The following is a 15,235-nucleotide window of genomic DNA, read 5'->3' on the forward strand; positions in this document are numbered from 1 at the left end:
TGTGTGTGTGAGGGGGTGTGTATGAGTGTGTGAGGGTGTATGTGAGGGGGTGTGTATGAGTGTGTGAGGGTGTGAGGGGGTGTGTATGAGTGTGAGGGTGTGTGTGAGGGGGTGTGTATGAGTGTGAGGGTGTGTGTGAGGGGTGTGTATGAGTGTGTGAGGGTGTGTGTGAGGGGATGTGTATGAGTGTGTGTGTGTGTGTGAGGGTGTGTATGAGTGTGTGAGGCACGTGTGTGGTTGTTGGCAAAGTGCTAAGCCTGTCCAGATAGCCAGGAAAGTGGGTTAATTGCCAACGGAATCCGCTGCTGGGACCTAAGCCGGGGCAGCTCTGTAAGGAAGCCCTTCCACTGCTGGGGACTCAGCGCCCAGGACGGGAGCCGGGCGACAGGAGCAGGGCTGATCAGGTCATCCGATACTGACTCAGGCGGGTGGTTTCACTGGCGTCCCTAAAACAACTCGGCACAGGCCGCTGCTCTCTCCGGACCTCTTCCAAGTAAACATGAGGGGTGGCTCCCTGAGAGGCAGTGAGAGCTCAGAATTTTCCTCATGTTCCACGGCCTTGAAAGAACACACGTGGAGGTGAAGGGAATATGTGTTAAATCTCTGGGCGGTGTCTGCCTTTAAAAACACTTCCATGTGCCCGGTGTGCCCGCGTTAACCCTCCACGCCGGCCTCCGCCTCTTGAGGGACCTGTGCTCTGGGGGGGCCGCCTGCCTTCCCAGATCAGCTCTCCTGTCCGCCGCCGAGCCTGTTCACCAGCCACGGCAGCGCCACCCACCCAGCGGGACCTGCCTCGGGTCTCGAGGCTCAGGTAGACCGGGGCGGCGAACGGCCATTCCTTCCCCGGCGGCCGCACCGACTGTTCCGAGCAGAGCCTGCCACCTGCTGGCAGCCTAACCTGTCTTCGGTTCTAGTTTGCAACCTCCTTTCTCACGCTTGTCTTTGTCTTGAGTTCAGTGCTTTCCACGGTGTCACCGAGTCCCCAGGCAAGCACCCGAGAAAGAAAGCGGCGACAATACTCACACCACCAGGAGCAGGGGGTAGTGGGCCGTGTCGGTGAAGGTTGCCGGCTTGAGGATCTGAACGGGCAAGTCTAGGCAGAAGCAGACACAGGGCGGCACGTTAGGGGGCAACCTGGACCAGGAAGGCCACGGAGTCCCAGCGGTCCGGAGCGCTCCTCGGGGCACGGGAGACGGACACTCCGGAGGGGGCTCCGTGGGTCCCCCCACACCCCTGGGGCTGGCCCTGATTTTTGTCTTAGTGACTCTGGCCAGCTGCGTGACCTTAGGGAAATCACCCAACCATCTCAAGGCTGAGTTTCTCCATCCGAAGCTTAAATTCAATCTTGCAAACAGTGTGTTGAAAACCAGAGAAGCCTGGAAGGCCATAAACACTTGTTAACAGCCGAATTCCAGGCTGGGAGAAACGAGACCCCAAGGGGGGCATGTGTCTCTGCCAACAGCGCTGCCGCAACACACAGTTAGGTGGGGACAGACCTCGGGGAGCCGCGGGGATGGGATGAGACCGGGCGCGGCGGCAGCCCAGAGGGAGAGGCTGAGAGCCGGGAGCCTCGGGCACAGCCGGGGGCTCTGCCGGCCTCGGGTGTGCAGGCTGGTGCCGGCCAATGGGACAGCGGGAGGGGCGGGGGCTGGGCACCAGCTCCTTCTGATCTCGTCCTGGGCAGCAGGGACCCGGTGTGGGAGGCAGGGGGCTCCCATACCAGCTTCTTCTGTCCCCCTCCCCCCAAACAAACCTTCCTGCCCAAGTTAGAAATTGTTTATTGACGGTAAGTACAACCCAGATTAGCAATTAAATTGGGATTAGTAGCTTTTTCAGTACAATTACTACAGATACATCCCAGGCTGGGGTGGTTGGCTCAGTAGCCAGCTCTGACCAGGCTCTCATTACTGATTCTGGTTGAATGTTAATGGCTTGCAAATTGGATCAATGGCCCAGGGACTGGCAGAAAGGAAGGCGTCGGACTTTATCATTGCAATATCCATAAAACATGGTCTGGGCTGCTCTGTGCTGCTGCTAAGCCCACGGGCAGAGCTCGGCCACGACTGGCTGCATACAGGGCCGGGAGCCCTTCCCGAAGACGGATTGCTTCCTGAAGGAAAGCCTGAGCCTCTGGGGACATTAAATGAAAAAAGCAAAACATAACAAGACAGATGGGTAGGAACACATCTGGCAGATTTTTTGTGGCCCCGAAGGGGTGACATTCGGCTGCTAGTCCTCACACACACCTGCTTTCCTAGCACCTGCATTCCCACCCACCCACCAAGGAAACCTCACACGGGGGGAAACCTCATGTGGCAAGGGTGGGAGAGTTATTATTTGTTTCTAAAGGTCTTTGCACTTTTGGAGGAGGGGATGGTGTTAGGATTTGGGAAACTATTGTGACAGAGTGTGGACTGGCTTGAAGGAGGAGGGCACTGGGCCCAGGAGATGAGAAAGAATCTTGTAAAGAATATGATCTGGCCTCATCGGCTGTGGTGGGAGGCAACGGACGTGGGAAAATGTGAGGGAGCTTTCCGGAAAACATGCTGCCAGGAATGGGGGTGGGTAGGAAGTTGAAGTCTGACCACAAAGGGCCACCAGCCTGACACACACCTGTGACCTGTGCAAGGGCCCTATGCTGGGCGGTCGTAATGAGCCATGAACGAAGAGCCCCAAGTGTTCATGTTGCACTGGGCCCTGCAAATTTTGGAACCTGTCTTGAGGTCTGTAGCTAGAGCTGGAAGGTAGAGGGGGTCGGGAAAATGTGTGGAAATTGCTTGCTTGTTTATTCAGCCGTCCTACCATCCTTCTATCCTTCCCTCCTTCCATCCATCATCCGTCCACTATCAATTTAAAATCATTTTGCTTTCTTGCCTTTTGGTTCTTCCTTAAGAAAATGGCACGAATATGCAGTTCCTTTAAGGGTTCTCATGAATTTGAGTCTGTTCTGAGTAACTGGACGCCAGGGTCTGTGTGGAGGACTGTACCTAGTCCAGCAGGCTATCTGTGTGGGCCGGCCAGATTTTCCTCTGACCTAGTTCTCTGGCCTGCTCTCTATATGGGGATACCCCAAACTGCCCAGTGTGGCTCTCTTCATGGAGCAACAGGGATGGGGGTGGGATTTAAGACAAACAAGTGGTGACTCGGGTGAATCCATCAGGAGCTGTCGTCACCCCCCAGTAAGAGTTAGCTCAAGAGGGGAAACCTATTTGACAACCTCAGAGGTGACAGGGGGAAGGACCTGAAGGTTGGAGCCTGCATTATTTAAGAGAAGGGTGCCATCCCCCAAAGTACGGAAGTCTGGACGGGTAACAGAGCTCTGGGGGAAAGACAGTGAGACGTATTTGGGGCTTTTGCACATGGAGTTTCCAAGGGTAAACATCTGGCGGGCCGTGAGGACACCAGGTGGGCTGGGCTGACTGGGGAGCTATCTGCAGGGGGGGGGCTGAGGCTAGGAGGACTCTGCTTCCCTCCTGGAGGTGGGAGTCCACTTGTAGCCAGCGCTCTGGGATCCAGCACAGCATCAGTGCTCATGAAAGCTCACTGGACGAGAGAATGGACAGCTCAAGACAAAGAGGGGCACAAGGACAGGCAGAGTGCTGGGTGCGTCTCAGGTCACGTCAGCACGCAATCCTTCACCGTATTCTCTCTCTAGTTTCAAGGACGCCTCCTCAGCCCATAATCAGCACCGAGAGCTTAGACGATGAAGGAGGAAAATATCAGATGGAACAGAACAGAAATTTCCAGAGGTGGGATGTTTCCTCTGGATGCTGTCATGACATGTTCCCTCCAAAGGAGAGAATTTTGGTCTGGGACCTTATTTAACTGCCAGCCTCTTGAGGAGAGGAATCCATGCTCCACCTTTTTTTTGGTCTATTGCCAGAAGAGTATCTTGGTTCTGAGCACAACAGGCTCAGTGCAGGATGCTTTCCCCCATGAGCCCCGCCCGAATCTCCCCCTCGCAGGCTGGATGCATTTCCAGCCATGAGGCTGGGGAGTGGGGTGCTGGTGGGGAGCCTCGGGGCACAGCAATCCCTGCTGGCGGCCGGGCTGTCTGTTCCAGGGGGACAATGCAGCACTTACCGTAATCGTCAACCTCGATCTTCCTGTATTCTACTTTAGGCATCTGTCGGTCATGTACGGCCTTCTGCACGTGCTCGTTTGTTTCTAGATCAAACATTTCTAAGAGAGAGAAAGAAAAATGACACATTCAGCCTCAGCGATCACTTACTGAAGCTGCTGGCTTTCATGTGGGTCAGACTGCTAATTCCTACGTCAGGCCCAGAGGTGATGATTGTTATTTCTTTTGCACAGACCAGGAAACTGAGACATGGTGGAATGCCCCGTCTCAAGTCAGGAGCTTGGGCAATGGAGGGTTCTTTCCATCGTATTAGGTAACTCCTCTACCCATAGGTTGTCCTTCCCCATGGCATTTCTCACCCACACGTATAGGCCTGGGTATTTTTTTTTTTAAAGATTTTATTTATTTATTTGAGAGAGAGAGAGAGAGAGAGAGCACAAGCAGGGGGAGGGGCAGAGGGGGAGGGAGAAGGAAAAGCAGGCTCCCCGCTGAGAATGGAGCCTGACGTGGTGCTTGATCCTAGGAACCCAGGATCATGACCTGAGCCGAAGACAGACAGTTAACTGACTGAGCCACCCAGGTGTCCCGGTCCGGGTTTGTTTTATCCACAAACTGCTGGTTTCAGAAAACCAACATGACCTATCTGTTAGGACAGATGATTTTCCAAATATAGTGGCCACAATAACCAAAGAAGAAAAGGAGAGTAGAGCCTGGAGTGCGCTCTTTATTAAAATTTTACAGGAAAAATGGATTCGGATCTTTTACCCTACTCATAATGTGATCTGGCTTAGGACACCTTAATTAGGATGATCATATTAGCTGGCCCTAAAGCCACGTGGGCCACAGGATACAGCGCAGTGGGACTGGCCCTTTTCCCTCCAAATTAGAGAGGCGGGTCAATCTTGCACTGACCCCTCACTTGCACATGCGCCCAGTGGGTGTTTCCCCAGGTGCACGGATGCCCCTCATCAGCCCACTTCACTGATTTCCTGCGGCAAAGGCTGTTCCTCCGCCTTCACCATCTGCTCTATAATAAAAACCACCCGACTTCCTTCTTCCTTTCTCACTTTGAGCCCACACGTGGGGACACCTTGTGGCCCATTACAAAAGGAAATTTTGTCTTCAAGGAGCTCCACTTTTCGCTCCTCAAATAGCTTTGAAACATTCATGAATATTTCACCGAGTAAACTCACACTGCAAGCAGAGCTACAAGGAACGGGGAACCATCCCCATAACAACTCCCTTTAAGAAAACAGACCCCAATTGACTCCACAACGGCACCTGGAGGCCAAATATGGCCCAGAACCAGGAGTCTCCGGCACTGAGTGGTTTTATCTGTGGAGGGCACGCGGCCACCAGTGGTGCTCAGGGATCTGAAGGACTGTCTACGAGCAGGGCTGGCAAACTCCCATGGCCGCCCATGGACAGGGACAGTTCCAGAACTGTGATGAGCAAACAGACAAAACCAAAAATGTTTTACAAGTTGCTGGACACATTTGAAAATTGAGCTTTGATGAAAAGGTCGGGGGGGGGGCATGGTAACGCTCATTTTCAATAGGGAGAGTTAAAAACAAAAAAACCTTAAGCTGGACCAACACCATGGAAGATTCTGACCACCATGTGGCAGGCAAGAAATGGTGTCCTTTGTAGACAGTGGGACAGGACACTGCATCTGCAAGGGATGCACACAGAGGTCCAGGTAGATGACCTCAACTCTGAGACCCAGAGATGTGGCCGAGAGATGGCACACTCTACCTCGTGGTCACGCACACAAGTTGGGGCAGGGGCACTGCCCCAGGGTGGCGGGTGTGCCCCACGGGCTGTCCCACACCCCCACCTGGACTCCTCAGAGAGCCCACACAGCACTCATTTTTGCTGAGTCTAAATATCCTCATCCCAGGCTGCCCAGGTGGCTGTCGGTTGAGCATCCAACTCTTTTTTTTTTTAAAGATTTTATTTATTTATTTGACAGAGAGAGAGAGCGAGAGCAGGAACACAAGCAGGGGGAGTGGGAGAGGGAGAAGCAGGCTTCCTGCCGAGAAGGGAGCCCGATGTGGGACTCGATCCCAGGACCCTGGGATCATGACCTGAGCCGAAGGCAGACGCTTAACGACTGAGCCACCCAGGCGCCCGAGCATCCAACTCTTGACTTTGGCTCAGGTCATGATCTCATGGTCATGAGATTGATCCCCACATCCAGCTCTGTGCTAGGTGTGGAGTCTGCTTAAGATTCTCTCTCTCCCTCTCCCTGAGCCTCCCACCCTGCTCTCTCTTTCTCTAAAATAATAAATAAATCTTAAAAAAAAATAAGTGTACTCAGCCCTTTAACAGTGTTGTGGGCATGCACGGTCAGGAGTTGGTTTGTGAGATAGGAATTATTTCTTATTTGTGTTCTTGTCACAATGGTATGGCAGGAAGTCTAGAAGGCAGCTCTGCAGAATAAGGAGGAAAATAGCATTTTTCTAATTCTTTACTGCCACAGGACCTTGACACTCACTGTTCCCCATGACTGGAACTTTCTTTGCTGGCGCCTTCTCCAACAGGCCAAACACCACATCTGCAAGTAGAAGCCCATCTGGGATACCCCTCTTAACACCTGTAAGAGTTGTGGTCATTTGCCTGCCTGCCTTTCCCTGCCCTCCAGCTCCAGGCATCAGCACTCGGTCCCATCCCAGAGACAAACCGTATGAGTTTCCAGTCACCTGAGTACAGTGGAAATCCAATCCATACTCCAGAAATGACGCATCTACACTGGAGCTGAGCTGGGTTTCCACCCCAGTCTTTCTCCCAGTTCCCACATGGCCCCTTTTCCATAGCCCCAAGATGGTCTCCACTGCACAGGAAGCTGGGAGGGACTGGGGGTCCTCCCGGGTGCTTCAGAAGCCTGGGGGCTCTCAGGGGTTCCCAGTGTTTCAGGCCTCGAGTAGTAAGAGTGATGCAATCAAAGCCTCCCAACCACTGCTCCCCACATAAAACCATTCACAACAGGACCAAAGCACACTTCCATTACACTGATTGGAAAGCTTACAGTACTTGAAGGACTCGTGACAAATGCAAGTTAATACTGAGTTAATGCCCAGATCAGGATGCAATTCACGGACTCTGCCCAGACGTGTGCTCACTGTGGGACCCAGTGCTCAGATCTTCTGGGGTCATCAGGGAGCCCGCCATCCTCCCCTCCGTGTGCCCACGCAGTGAGCCCAGGTGGAGACCGGTAAGAGACCAGGCAGTGTGCACATGTGGGTCATGCTGGATGAGGGGAATTAGCAGGCACTAAGGGGAACAAAGGTCTCCCATTGCTACCAAAACACAGCACCACGCTCCTGGGGTGCAGGCGACAGTCTATCCTGGGGAAGTCTGCTGGTGGCAAGGCCAGCCTGGACCACCAGCTTTCAGAATGAAAGAGAGCCAACAGAGCCTCTCACAGGTTATTACCCTACGCTCCTCTCTCCGTGGGTATGCGTTTGGATCCGGTACTTCTGACATCACTCAGCAATCTCTAACGCTGATCCTGAAGGAGAAATTTCCCACGTAGGTTGCAGCGTTGCTTTGCTGCCCACCGAGTTCAGCTTGCCTGGAGTCACTGAGAACACACGCTCGCCCCCCCGAACAGCCCTCCCACTCCCGGACCCCGGAGCGCCGGCTTCGAGAGGGAGCACACGGTATCCTAACAGACCCTGCAGACCGCGTTTGAATAGCTCGCCTCTGTACCGAAATCCCACCCTTCACAGAGGCACCAAAGCAACAGACTATTAAATTTAGTTAAATATTAGATTTCCCATTTAATGATTGCCCACACAACTGGTTTTATCAGCAGAGAGCTGGCTGGCCCACAGGGGAGTTGAGTTAAGCCATTTTATTTGTTCCCATAATTGCATTCAAAGGAGGCAGGAGCTCAGCAGAGGAAGTAAGAGAAGATTGGCACGTTCCCGAAGGACTCTTCTTTTGACTTCATGGCCACGGGGACCTCCAGTCTGGAGCATACAAATGGCCACTCCTTAATTAAATGTGAGCCCGCTCTAATGTTTGGTGGAATTAGCTATTATCAGATCTGGACACAGTGAGACTGCAGGAAGCATTTGCTCGGGGGGCTGCCCCCCTGGCTGTGCCCCAGCGGGCCCCACTTGGTTTGCTGGAAGCCCCACTTGGCTGCACTCGGGGAAATGCGACCGGAATCTAACAGAAGCCGACAGGCCACTGACCTAAAGAGGACAAGAGCCGCCGGCCGCCCTTCTTAGGTTTTTCCGCGGGAAGCAGAGTGCAGGAGTGCATGTGCACAGAGATCACGTCCTGTTGTGTGGTCTCGCCCCGCCTGCGCGTCCGCGCCTCTCATGGTCCAGGCCCCTCCCGGCACGCTGCCCATTGCTTCCTCCTGGGCACCTGTCCCCGAGGTGTGGGACCCCCACCCGCCGCCCCAGGGCTGTGTGGGATGCCCCGCCGCACCTGCAGAGCTCCTTCCTCTGAACACCGAACGTCTGGTTGTTAGAATCAGTGTCACACAGTTGGGCAGTCATTGTCCTTGTTGCTAGATCTACTTTTGTCTTCGGCAGGATTTTAAGAAACTTGAAGGCAGAGTCCCTATAAGTAAATGGCCCTTTGGCCCCTCACAGCCACGGGCTTCTTGCTAGGCAGGTGAAGGTGTTTGATCAGGAGGGGCCGTGTGTCGACTGGGCTGATGTGGCCCTCTCCCCACAACTAACTACACTGTCATTAGTCTGCGCTGTGCGGTGGCGGGGTGGCGGCGAGCTTCGAGTGAGAGAGGCGGGATGCCAAGGCAGGTACCCTGCCAGCTGGAAGGTGCACGGCGCTTTGCTCTCTCTGGGAGCCACATGCACGCGCACGGTCTACCAGGATCTGCAGACTGGATCACTCCATCCCTCCACAGAGGCTGCCTGTGTGTGGAGCCCTGGGGATCCAGAAGACTTTCCAGATACACAAACAACTGAGGGTTTGATGGAACGGGTCACTCCATGCTTGGGGACGTCTCCTGGACTCTCTGACTACCGTCTCCCCTCTGACCCGCATGCACGGCCGATGGAAGAGGCGGGGGTCCATGGGCGGGGGCGGCTCCAGACAGCAGGACCCTGTGAGCAAAGGCCCGGGCGCCAAGCAGCTCACGTCTCAAGAAAGGATTGCCTTGATGTCAACTGCCATGAGTTGGTTTTGCACCTTTATAAAAGCCCATGTGAGGACGACGGAATCCTGTCCTCGAGTGTTGGTAAGAGAGCGGGCCCGGGCAGCCGGGGAGCTTGGGGCTCCCGAGTACGCAGTCAGGATTATGCTGTGGGGTGCCGCCTGCCTCCACCAGCCCACGCGCGTCCTCCCGCCGGCCGTGGAGCTGATGGTCAGGGCGCCATGGCCCCTGATGGTGCGTCCGCGGAGCTGAGCTGCACTTCCTCTCTTCCTTACGTTAACACCAGCCACGTATTAACCGTGGTTTTGTTGGTTTTTCTATCCCAGCACCTGAGTTGTTTGAATACCCAGGCACCAAATAAATGAGTATACTTTGGTCCCAGCCATAATTACGTTCTTAAGGAAAGAGCTTTTAAATAATTCAGAGTCACATCTGTGAACACCCCGCGGGCTCTGCTTGTAGATAAGCTTTTCCAAAGGGAAAGAAGTCAAATATCCCCAGGGTGGCTCTGGGGTCAGCGGGGAGGAGGAGAAAGGACAAAGAATTCTGAAACAGTGATTTCACATTTCAGAGCAGGGCTGGGGTGGCTGTGACGACCGGCCCTGACCCTGCAGGGGCCTCTCTCCAGTGTTCCCGCAGCTTCTGTCCCCTGGGCCTGGAGCTGCCAAGAGCGCAGGCCGCACACCAGCTGGCAGTCCAGGCTTCCCACAGCTTGCCCAAAAGCCGCCTTCCCGAGAGCCGGTGGGCCCTCCGTCCCCGCCGCACGCAAGTGGCCCGCACGTCCCGTCTCTGTCCACACGGCCAGTCAGCACGGCCGTCCTGACGCACGAGGTAGCTCTGCTCGCCCTGTGCAAACCAGCACGAGGTTCAAACACCGCTAGGGACTCGGTGCTGAGTCAGACTAAACTGGGGTGGATTTTGGGAACTGTGACCAGAGAATCTGCGGTTGTCAGCACGTTACTTAGACGATGATGACATTACAGCGGTCTCCAGCTCCTGCATGCCGGGGTCTGGGAGAGAGGCCCCCTGGTCAGGACTATGTACCTGGGGCCAGTGAGCCAGGGCTCTGGTCCTGCACGAGGCAATGCCGTCTGGGACGCTGCCGTAATGAGACACGAGCCAGATTCTGGATGCGAAGCCGCTGGGCAGGCTGGCCGCGCTATTAAGTGGCTGCTCCCTCATGTCCAAAGTGATGGAGGCCCAGCAGTGACGTCACCAGCAGGTGAAATGGCAGGGCTCAGTCCTTCCAGACCACAGCAGAAGCATCTTCTCTTCCTCTGAGCGGGGAAGGGGCATGGCATTCGCCCCGCGCTGGCTTGGGTGGCCGGGTGTGCGGGGTGAGAGGGCGTCGGGGGCAAGCGGTGGGGGCACGGCCGTCCACCTCCTGGCTGTCTCAGGGCAGGCACATGATGGGGAACCCTGGATCTGCAGAAGCCCCTCGGGCCGTGCTGACAGCAAGGCCAATGGATGGTGGCCAGAGACAAAGGCCAGGCTGGAAACAGGTCCCACTGCTTTCTAGCTGTGTGTGTGTGGCCTCAGTTTTCTTAACTGGAAAATGGGGGTGATAGCGGACCGTGTCAGGGGGCGCTGAAGTGGGCCCACAGCAAGTGATTCATAAATGCTGGCCTGGTCACTGTGGATGTCACGGTTACTCTCTGGGCCCCTGGCCAGCTCAAATTTCCCGAAGAGAATCAGGTGCAGCGTCAAGCAGGACGAGCACGCACGGTGCGGGGCTTGGCAGCATCGCGGGGGCAGGACCGCGGGCAGGGGCTGCACCGGCAGATGAGAGGGGCCTGCTCCCCTTCGCCTTTGTGCTGCTCCTGGAAAGAAAGAGCACAGCTCAGCTGGAACGCACTGAGCAGGAAGGCGGTCTGCAAGGCGCTTTGGTGCCTCGCACACGTGGGCCTGCCGCTTTGATAACCGCCACTCCGGTCCCCCCGCACGGACTCCTCAGTGGAGAGGGACCCACCCCGTGTGACAGACAAACAAAAAGCTGAGGGCACGCTGTTCTGTGCTGACGACGCAGCTGGGGACGAGATGGGGTGCGAAGCTTGGTCAGACATCATGTCAAAAATTAAATACGCAGAAAAGAGCCCCCACACGCCTCCTGCCAACAGAACCAGAGGCTGGGACTCCAGGCGCGGGGTCTGCCGTGCGCCCCGACCTGCAGCTTCCAGTTCTCACTTTCCAGGAGGACCCACGCTGTCCGCGCTGTCCCCCTCCAGGATGGAGCAGCAGCTGGGGGCTGCCAGGGTTTGGGTCTCCTGCTCTGGATTCATTTGCAAGTCCATCATCTGCGTGGGCCCCGCACCACTGGTTTCCATCCATGTTCACTGACCAGCTGCGTGACCTGAAAAACCCAAACATTTTACCCAATCTTTAAAAAATCTGAGCTCACTAGAGGATTCGCGGTTTCTCTGCCTTCCTTTCTTCTGTCTTTTCTCTCTTTTGAGAGAATTCAGATGATTTGCTCTTGAAGCGTCAGAATTCCAGAAGAAACAACGTGGTAGCCGTCGGTATTTCCGCAGCCCGCTCTCAGTGTGGTCTTCTGTGCGGTATGGCCAGGCCGCCCTGCTCACGGGTCATCGGCGAGGAGCGAGGAGCTTGATCGTGCGCTGTTCGGCCGTACCCACGACTGCCATAGCCCTTGGGAGTGACGTGTCACATCAGACCACTGGGGCCGAGGGTCTGGCGTCTGCTGAGGACACGGGGGATGGAGATGACCGCAGCCATCCGAGATAGAGGCCCTGAGGGACGGCAGGCACCGTGCACCATCTCTACAGACCACTGAACCCCGGGCGTGAGGAAGACTCCTCCAGCGAGCACAGTGCTTGGACCGAGACCCGCACCTTCCAGCCTTGAAAATGAAGACGTTCCATCCGTTGTTGTCTAATATCCTTTTTCATTCCTAAATCTCGGATTCCCAGAACAAAACGGGTTTCCTTTCTTTTCTGCGATGATCCCCGTATGCACAGCAACCTGACACCCAGTGAGTACATAAACCACCACTCGGCCCTCGTCCTTCTCAACCCTCTAACCCGAGGTCGCTTGTTATCTGGGAATTCCTACAGCAGAGTTGGGAAAATGAGGACAATTCCCCCCCCAAAAATTGACAAAAATAACCCAAATCTCAAATCCCTACCAAATTTGAAAGACGGCAACCAATTTTCTCGGAGTCTCAGATGAAGGCTCAGGACTCCCTTCAGGTCTTGCAGGCCTTGACTCTGGGTCTGAATAACACCTAGAACTCCCATCACCGTTCCCACCGGGCACTAAGTACGGGCCTCCATGGCTTCTCCCGTCTGTCTAAGTCTGTTAGGACCTTTCTGGCTTGTGTGCCCTCTGCAGACCCCGCAGATTCTGGGCTCGCGAGCGTAGGCAGGGATGGGTCCCCAGCCTTTGCCCCCACAACCACCCATCTCTCCCCTTGCTCCCCTCTGCTGGGTCCGCACCGTGACACCTCTCCTCCTACATTCCTGCACCCCTAGGCTGGGGGCCGGTGCTCCCTGCCACAGTCAGAGAACCCTCCCCGGCGCGGTGGGGTCCACCCCCTCGTAGGGACCCCTCTGGTGCTGAGCACATCTTTCTGCAGGCTGGGGCCTCTGGAGAGCACCTCCACGGGCCAGAACAGGGAAGTATCTGACGAGCGCGCTCAGGCCGAGTGATCTATACAGAAGCGGCCGAGGATTATGTACTCGGTCACCTCTCTCAGGGACCGGCAAAGCTAGCCAGTGCGTCCTAGACCCACAGTCCTTCCTCCCGTGACACTGACCGCTAGCAGCCGTCGGCCTGTCTCCCTCCTTCCGGGGCCTCTCTTGCATCTAGGGGGGTCCCCGTGAGAGAATTCTGGCTGGTGGAAATGACGCCTACCACTGCTAGACTCCAACAAATCCCACAAAATCTTCTCTTTCTTCCCGCCCGCATGGCCAGAAGCCGGGGTGATGGTGATGGGCCACAGTCTAGAAGGAACTTGCAACCCCAGTTTCCTCCTAGGAGAGCAACAAGGATCACACGACCTGGATTTCGTGGGAATGAATTACAAACCCTTGTTTTGCTGTGTTGTGTGTTGAACTGTGTCCCCCAAAGATGCTGATGTCCTCACCCCCAGTGCCTGTGAAGGTGACCGTATTTGGAATTAGGGTCTTTGTGGAAGAAACAAGTTGGGTTGAGGCCATGAGGGGCCCTAATCCAATATGACCGGTGTCCTTATAAGAAGGGGAGATTTGGATACAGGGATGCACACGGGGAGGCCGTGTGAAGAGGAACGGTGATGCTCCTACCAGCCAAGGAACGCTAGAAGTGGCCAGCAGCCACCAGAAGCTGGGGGACAGCCTCCCCCTCACAGCCTCCGAACAGTCACCCTGCCGACACCCTGATCCTGAGCTTGCAGCCTCCGGAGCTGCAACGGAATGCATTTCTGGGGAGTGCTGTTCTGGGGGACGTGCACTCAGATCCTGGTGGTGGCGTCCCCAGCGGCTGTCCCCACTTGGCAATGGACCCCTGATTCTACCCGAGGGGCACGGAGCCGGGATGAAAGCTGCTTCCTGGCATTCCGTGCAGCCACGGGACGCGGGGCGAAGCCGGGACCAGCAAGAGGAACGCGCGAGTCGGAGGATGCGTCGCGGGTGCTCACAGGAAGCCGGTCACTGGGATCCCTCGTACTTCACCCGAGCCCTGCCTTCCGGGCCCGGAGCGGCTGGAGGCTGGCAGTGAGGACACGCGTGCGGGCCGGCGGGAGGGCATGCTGCAGCAGGCGGGGACGCACGCCGAGAGCCGCGTGGGCCACCACACTGTTGGGCCCTTCCGTGACACAGCCGGGTCCTAGCGACACACGAGGCTCTCCCACGTGAAGAGCTGCGGTGCAGGCCCGACGCCCTGACCCACAGGGATTCCACCACCCCGGGCACCGTGTCGGGGGCAGTGGGCGGCCGGGAGCCTCCCCGCCTCGCCTCCGGCCGCCATGCCTGAGTGTGGATCAGACCCTGGCCCACGCCTCTTCTGCTCTGGGGCGGTGGAGCCCACCAGCAGCTCAACCACGGAATCGTTCTGTGTCCAGCCTGGGGGCTGGCGTCCATATTCTGGAAACCGCGGAGCCACAGTGAAAGCTAGAGACACAGCGACGGGCCAGGTCGGGAGGAAACCTCCCCAGAGTGTGAATCCGGCTGCGGGAAAGCCGGGGTCCGACACGGTACCCGGGCTCGTGACGGACGCCACACATCACCGCGCGGCACAGATGCTGTCCGGGTCCCCGTGAATCAGCACTTTGCTGAGAGAAAGCACAGCGGTGTCACCTTCACAGGGAGAAGACCCGAGCGCCCCCACGCAGAGCAGACGGCAGGCGGCGGACGGATGCTTCCATTTCCCATTCCGTGCGCCACGCTCTTTCCTCTGGGAATCAGCTGCGACTGTGGCCCCTGAGCCCCAAACAGTGAAAGCTTCTCTAAACACCTCTTTCTAGGGGGTCCCCAACAGAACATGGACGACTACAACCTCCAGAGCCTGGGGCTGATTGGGCAGAGCGGTTCATGCAGCCAACCAGCCAACCGGGCGACAAGAAGGGGCTCGTCTGGTTTCCGAGCAGAATTAGGGAGCCATCCCAGACCAAGAGCTTTCCCCCGCTGCCCGTGCTGGAGGGCACATGGCGAATTCCTACCCGGATGCTCTCCGAGTGCGGTGTGCCGCACATACACGGCCCCATTTTATGAACAGAATAGGCAACCTGTTTCATTACTGTTGTGAAGCATGTAAGATGTAGGCCGGCTTCATCCCCACATAAGCCCGACGGGGAAAAGCGGGGACTGGTACTCGGCACCCGGGCTCGCACTACCGGCCCCCACAGCCCTGGAGCTGTGGTCACGGCCAAGCCTGAGTGCGGCTACCGGGCACGAGGCCTCCTCAGACGCAGGCGCCGCATCACCCCTGACCAGGACGGATTCCCAACAGCGTCCTCCAGAGACCAAGTCAGAGTGTGGAAGTGAATGGCTTTCTTAAGAAGAGCCACACCTAGTTTTCTTTAAAAA

At 56.4% G+C, this 15,235-nt stretch overlaps 1 protein-coding gene across 5 annotated transcripts in view; it reads right to left on the minus strand.

The window, feature by feature from the left end:
* DPP6 (dipeptidyl peptidase like 6) overlaps positions 1 to 15,235 on the minus strand; it is a 905,150-nt gene that overhangs the window by 18,429 nt on the left and 871,486 nt on the right. For all 5 annotated transcript variants that reach the window (XM_032394354.1, XM_032394352.1, XM_032394353.1 and 2 more), the window contains exons 18-19: positions 4,084 to 4,182; positions 1,024 to 1,093 (exon numbers count right to left, since the gene is read on the minus strand). In XM_032394354.1, coding sequence (XP_032250245.1) covers positions 1,024 to 1,093; positions 4,084 to 4,182 — 169 coding nt within the window. The remainder of the gene's footprint in view (positions 1 to 1,023; positions 1,094 to 4,083; positions 4,183 to 15,235) is intronic.

Source organism: Phoca vitulina, unplaced genomic scaffold, assembly GCF_004348235.1.
Source record: "Phoca vitulina isolate PV1807 unplaced genomic scaffold, GSC_HSeal_1.0 scaffold80, whole genome shotgun sequence".
Classification (NCBI taxonomy): Eukaryota; Metazoa; Chordata; class Mammalia; order Carnivora; family Phocidae; genus Phoca; species Phoca vitulina.